The 7062-nt window shown below is 35.3% G+C and overlaps 1 protein-coding gene across 3 annotated transcripts in view; it reads right to left on the bottom strand.

Moving 5' to 3' along the window:
* Positions 1 to 636: 636 nt before the first annotated feature.
* The window catches only part of LOC121422806 (PRKCA-binding protein-like), a 28811-nt gene continuing 22385 nt past the window's right edge, over positions 637 to 7062 (bottom strand). For all 3 annotated transcript variants that reach the window (XM_041618010.1, XM_041618009.1, XM_041618008.1), the window contains exons 4-9: positions 5865 to 5981; positions 4426 to 4559; positions 3273 to 3365; positions 2660 to 2760; positions 1809 to 1903; positions 637 to 1084 (exon numbers count right to left, since the gene is read on the bottom strand). In XM_041618010.1, coding sequence (XP_041473944.1) covers positions 813 to 1084; positions 1809 to 1903; positions 2660 to 2760; positions 3273 to 3365; positions 4426 to 4559; positions 5865 to 5981 — 812 coding nt within the window. In that variant the 3' untranslated portion in view covers positions 637 to 812. The remainder of the gene's footprint in view (positions 1085 to 1808; positions 1904 to 2659; positions 2761 to 3272; positions 3366 to 4425; positions 4560 to 5864; positions 5982 to 7062) is intronic.

The following is a 7062-nucleotide window of genomic DNA, read 5'->3' as shown; positions in this document are numbered from 1 at the left end:
TAGTGCATTTTGGATGCAATAGTGCAATTCACTGAATATCATGTGATCCGATTTGGACCAATCAGATTACAGAACATTCTTGGGAGTTGTATAATATGGAATGAAATTTATATTAGTAGATGAAGTGGAAACTGGACCATCTGGGCATTAAGTGGGAATTAGACCAAATATAGAGAAGACCAAACAGCTTAGACCAAATGGCCCGTATTCTAGAGTCGGGTTTAAATCAGACCACGGTCTTACTCTGTGCTAAATTTATGGGAAGCCAAACACATCAAAATTTGGTTTACATCGGATGCTTCTCATGTTTTCTGCGCTCTTTCCTAATCATTCGATGATGAAGACAACTCTCTTATCTACCCTTCCCAGACAGCTAAAAATGATCCGAGAGTCAAATAAGCTGATACATCTGGGGCCTGTCTTACAAAGAGTTGCAATTGATGTTATCAATCGCAACTATGGAAAGCCAGCAAATTCAACATATAAAATGCATATTTGTTCTAAAAAAATGTTTAGATATGTATATCCATAAATTCATTGATTTCTTGACAATTTGGTGCTTTCTCCTTTGTTTACAAAGGACATTTTGCAGAAAAATTTTGTAGAAAAAATTATGACACTGATGGATTTCCATAGACCTCACCATTAGGGAATTTTGTTACAACTGGCTATTCATAGTTACACCACAACTTTGAACCCGAGTTAAGAATACAGGCCAATGGGTTTCATTCCATGTGGTATTAGACTATCTAAGAAGTAGAGTAACTGTTTGTAGATCAACTGGTAGCAACCACCATTGTTATCAACCCATCCTACGATGTATCAATAAGGTTACCCTCCATCAGACTCCCTCCTCCACCTCCGCTCCTGTTATTCTCATGCTCCTCGTCGTCCTCCTCCTCCTCATCCTCTTCATCATCGAAGCCATCGTTGAACTGATCGGACCTGTCGTAATTGATGGTCGTCCTGAGGAGATCGACCTCGATAGGGAAGAGGTCGGTGTTCTTCATCTGCTGGTGACAATCCTGGAGGTACTGGGTCATGGCAGACACCAGACGGTGGAGCTGGAAAACTATGTCTTGAACTGTAAAGAGAAAACAGAACGAGTTTGTATCAGTGGGAATTAGATACAGTGTTATGTTAGTCACATTTATTTATGAAGGTAAAATGTTTTCTTGCTCTATTAGTAATAGACTGTATGAAATAACAGTTTAAGGACCCAATTTGATTGGTTAAAAAACAGTTTCAGTGATTAGAGTATGAAAAAAAATTAGGGGGTAAGGTTTTTCAATTTGGGTGAATTCTTAATTTTCAGGGCTATTCTTGCATTTACATAAAAAGGCCTACTTTTTTATGCCATGAACAATTATGCTGTTGAATTGTTATGAAAAATCAAATAATGTTAATAATAATGTTTGTGGCGACTTAATAATAATATATAGCACTTATGAAGTGCCGATTTATCTAGTTTCCTATTCAATGGCGCACTATATATTATCCCAGCTGTAGCTCCAGCTGCTAAAGGCACTTTATGCTTTCAAGGAATTAATCCTGCCAGGTACCTTTTCACCTCACCTGGGTTGAGTGCAACATAATTTGGATAAATTTCTTGCTGAAGGAAACCACACTGTGGCTGAGATTCGAACCCACGCCCCTCTCATTGAAAGACGGGATGCGTAACCACTTGACCACGACGCCCCCACTTCAAAAACATCATCACTCCAAAGCATTCTAGTTTTGAAATTTATGGGGCAATTTGGGCAACAGGCTCTCTTGCCCTCATGTAATTCCCTATGTTGATAGCTTACCATGTTTCTGATCCAATAATTCCATTTTAACCATCACATCTGATCTTAACTTAGCGAATCTTGCCCTTGCTTCTTGCCGGCATCGCAATATCAACCTGCAATGAGATGACATGAAATATTGACACGTTCAATAATACCAAATATAACAATATTTTATTATTTTTTTAGATTGTTCTTTGGGCCTGATGTTGCCAACATAAAATGATGAAAAGTGGCCCATAACTGCCACATAAAAAACGTAATCAAATTTGGAAAAATATCAATATTTTATAGTTACATTTAACCCTAATAGCAGGGTGCTACATAAGCACTTGCCTGATTGCCCTTGGCAAGTAAAAGTTAGAGTCGGGCAAGTGTTTTGAAGAAAAGACCAGAACTACTTGCCCGAATTGGGCAAGCAAAATTCACACAGTAGAAAGCAAAATTCTAGCAGTATATGTAGGGTTGATATGGTATGATATTGACCATAATTTTGGTCATGGCAGGCAAGATAAAATCACTTTGGAATAAGAAATGCAATAACAAGGTAGATCAGAAAAGAGAGAAAAGGTCAATGGTTTATAAAACTGCAAAACTTTCTGAAAAGGTAAAACTTTTTTTTCAAGGATTTTTTCAGGCAAGTGAAATAGATTTCTGGGCAAGTATATTCCAACTTTTTAAAAATGTACTTGCCCGACCAGGCAAGCGCTTCTAAAAAGTTATGTAGCACCCTGCTAATAGTCATGGCTATTTGAGTCTTGTAAGTCCTGAGGAAGGGGGGGACACTATCATGAATTAATGCTGCCACGCCATCCCTGAAATCTTATGGTTGAAATAAAATAAAAAAAATTATTAAAGAAATAGATCCTTACCTGTACTCATAGTTTCCTGTTTCCACTCTGTAAAGAGGTTCTCCTAGTGTAGCATACGCATACTCCTCATCATCCATCTCTTTTACTTTCAAACAGTACGACTGATAAGATCAACAGGAACATGAGACATACATTAATCAATATGATAATTCATACAAAGTAATACAGCGTGTACAGCCCTGCACACAATACCTGATTTGGTTCGACACAATTTTTGGAGAAATGGAGAAATCCCATTTTGCATCAAAGTTTAAAAGTTCCAACAAGAATTTTTTTTTTAAGTTTGGCATAGCACTAGGATTATCAAAATCAAAATTCCTCTTTGCAAAGGAGTCTTTTGGCCACAGCAAAACCCAAATCTGCTTCAAGTCACAGAAAATCATAACGTCATTCTTTAATTCCTAAAAGGAGACTCGAAATGAACTGGAATTTATATTCTAGTATTCATACAATTATTCAGAACTTTGATCTTTTGTCACCAAGTACTATTAATATCGTGAATTTTTCATAAAGAAATTTTACTACACACCAAATAAAACTAAGAGGGATTCCAAAGGGATGCCTTCAATGAAACATTCCTGAGAATCTTACAAATAACAGCAACATAACTCACCAGGTATTCAAATTTAGCATCGGCATACTTCTTAATGGTGAGCTTGGTGTCTGGAATGGCTTTCGTTAGGAATGTCCCAAGATCTGATAGCATCTGTACAGATACAAGTTTAAAAAGACAGCAAAATGAAGCTCAAGTCAGCAACTCAATCACAAAGTATTAAGGTAATTGTTGTTCTGGGGGGTAATTTTCAGTTCTACATTCATGAGGCAGAAAAGTTTAAATGCTGGCTATTCCATATCATGTCTGACTCCCTTTACCTGGAACCAAACTGATATGATCTGTCTCTGTTCTCTTGATTCATATTAAATGAGACGATACTCTTAAATTATCATGGCGTGAGCAGTTCCTGAAGTAAGATAAGAATGGAGAAAAGTTGGGTCAGACACACAAAAGAGTCGATTATTCTACAGAATTGCCAACACATCTCTAAAAAATTTCCACTTCAGTTTTCAGATATTGCTCCACTAAATAAAAGACAAATGTCTTTGCAATAAGGCTGAATATCATACAACAGTATCAAAAGAGATGAAATGCATATAAATTAATGAAGAAGTTGGAAATAGATCAGGAAACTAAATTTATCACTAAGGTCAACTTGAAGCTTATTTCTTTGTTGCTTTTTCACTTCTTATGAATGCCTTAACCAATCTTTAATTAAAAGAAACCAATGTTCAATATGACTATAATTCTTATTGTCAATTCTCAAGATTTCTTCATTTCATATGAACAAAGAAAGAAAAACATCAATTTCAGGATATGCGTGCAAATTATACCTTTATTTTATGTCACTTTGTCGCATTGAGAGACTGGTCAACCATAATGTACTCAACACCAAGCATTAATCAGTGTTTCATTTTCAAAGTGATTACAAACCAAACTTAAACACTACAGCTTTCCAAGGATCTCACTTGTAATTCTTCTAATCAATCCACATTTTCTCTGTGCTTGGGATTTATCGTTCAGCTAAATATGTCTCTTAATTTTACAATTCTCTCTTGTGACTGTGCTATTTTGTTTTCTTACGATAAGGAAATAGTGGTCATCCCATCCGCCTCTCATGGTCATGAATGTTGGTGGCATATGTATTATAACAAGAACAAAGTGAACCAAATCAGTGTAAGATTTAAAGGCAGAATGATGATATCCTTACAGGTTTGACCGTTCTCAGCAATCTGATGCCAAACTTCTCCATGTTTCGATGAGCATCTCCAAACTTTGTGAAGGCCTCGCTAGCTTTCGGCTGAATCTCCCTTGTGCCAATCAGGCAAAAGATATCGCCAAATGCTGTTCAGAAAAAAAACAAAGATTGTCATTTCCTAAATGAACATATTAAACCAACATTTCTTTGAATAACAATGATAATGATAATAAACATTCCTTCAAAATGACATGGATATTATTGAAGATAACCATGATACACAAACTACACTTCAAAGTTCTCAAAATAAACATACACAAAAATAATACAACTTAAAAGTTCATTCTTATGTGTTAGCATGTTAGCATGTTAGCTTGAAAAAATATGAACTCTATAATATACAATAATTTCTGGAACAAAATCACTCCTAAAAGAAGAGATGAAAACTCTGGAGGTATTTTATGTCAATCTGCTCTTAATTTTTGTTCATATACTTATACTTGCATAATTTATATACCGCTATTATGATATACCGATAATAGTACAATAAAGAATTCATTTTGGGATCAGAACAAGTTAGTTAAAGCACAAGGTAGCATATCCCCCCCCTTCTCACTAAACTTGGCTAGAATGCTTAGGCTTTAAAGGTTAAGTCCACACCAGAAAAATTTTGATTTTAATAAATAGAGAAAAATCAAACAAGCATAATGCTGAAAATTCCATCAAAATCGGATGTAAAAGAAGAAAGTTATGGCATTTTAAAGTTTTGCTTATCTTTCACAAAACAGTGATATGCACAACTCAGTGACATGCAAATGAGACAGTCAATGATGTTCCTCACTCACTATTTCTTTTGTTTTTTATTGTTTGAATTATACAATAAATCATTTTTTTACAGATTTGACCATAAGAACCGACTTGACTGAACCATACCTATTAAACAATACTACATGTAATTCCACACGTTCAGGGAGGAATTAATCGTTGTTTAACTTGCCAATGAGGGGAAAATTAGAATATTCCATATTTCATATAATTTTTTTTTAAAGTGAGTGGATGACGTCATCAGTCTCATTTGCATACCCACCAAGAAGTGCATATTACTGTTTTGTGAAATTAAGCAAAAATTTAAAAAGGCAAAGTCATCAGTCTCATTTGCATACCCACCAAGAAGTGCATATTACTGTTTTGTGAAATTAAGCAAAAATTTAAAAAGGCATAGCTTTCTTATTTTACATTCGATTTTGATGAACTTTTCAGTGTTATGCTTGTTGGATTTTTCTATTTTTATTCAAATCAATTTTTGTTGGAGTGGACTTGTCCTGTAATACTTGAAATATTTTCAAGGAGGTATCCAAGAGGATGAAGAGCTTAAAGGGCTCTTTAAGTGACCTAATAAATGACCCAGCATTGGATCAACCTTCCCCTTCTCATATACATCCAGTCATTACCTCTGTGGGTGTTGGACATTTCATAGAAGATCTTGAGCAGTTTCTTGGTGTGGTCCATCAGTCCTTTGTAAAGACGGGATGTCTTATTCAGCTCATCCAGTCGCTTAATCAATACATCTAGCAGAATAAGAGAAAGATATGTATATATATTTTCTTTATTGATTCAAATAAAAAACACATCAATTGGATTCAGTAAAAAGTATAATGTTGTTGTGAGGCTAGGCACTTGAGCACATGAAACAGACTTGCTTCAGCCTTTTATCATGAAATATATGGGTCTGATAGCTATGGTTTTAGATAAACCTGGGATAAGTCAGACCACGCTTAAATGGAGTGCCAGTTGTCAACTCCTTCACCAATTAAAATTCATTCTTAACCTGCTGCAAAAAGTTGGCAAGAAATTAAATCAGTCATGAAATGGAAATAATGAGATAATACAAAAATATTATGACTTTTAATGAATTAATTGATACATTATAATTACCACAAATGAGAAAGAAATATCACGAATTCCAACATTCCACAGAGGTGTGGTTTGAAATTCTAGTTTAAACTAGGATTAAACCTTGGCTTATCTATCAGAATACCACCAAATGACTTCAATAAGGTTAATCAAAGACACATTTGACCAAATGGTTAGTAAAATCTGATGACTTAACCATAATGTGCAAATAAATATGCAGGTCCCTTTCAGTACAAGTAAATACACTTGGCTTCATGTTGATATCAACCATCCATTGCGGAATATACATGTATGTATGAACTAAACTAGGTGACTCAACGAAGCTCCAAATGAGGTTTCAAACTAGCCAAGGTTGTGACTGTTTGATTTCATGCTCAATGAACAACTGTACATGCATGTCATATGATCCCAACAACAGGTACATGTAGTGGGCCCCATGGGTGCCTAATGTCTGTTTAATAAAGCTGTTGTTATAAAGTTATGCATGACTTTACCAACGACTAGAGACCCTTTCTTGCACAGGTTGCAGCTGAATTGACGCCGCAGGATATGTTCCGGTTGTTCATAAAGTCATGCGTAACTTTATGAACAGCTTTATGAAACACCATCCAGGGTCTCATAACACAAAGATTTGTGATTAATCGTACACTTGATTTTCACGATTGATTGTACATTGTAGTCAGTGGAAAAATGTTCTACGATCATTGCTATGAAGCTTTGTGTTACGGCCCCCAG

This window comes from Lytechinus variegatus, chromosome 10 (genome assembly GCF_018143015.1).
Source record: "Lytechinus variegatus isolate NC3 chromosome 10, Lvar_3.0, whole genome shotgun sequence".
Lineage (NCBI taxonomy): Eukaryota > Metazoa > Echinodermata > Echinoidea > Temnopleuroida > Toxopneustidae > Lytechinus > Lytechinus variegatus.
The sequence above is the reverse complement of the archived record's forward strand: the minus strand, read 5'-3'. Positions and strand labels throughout refer to the sequence as shown.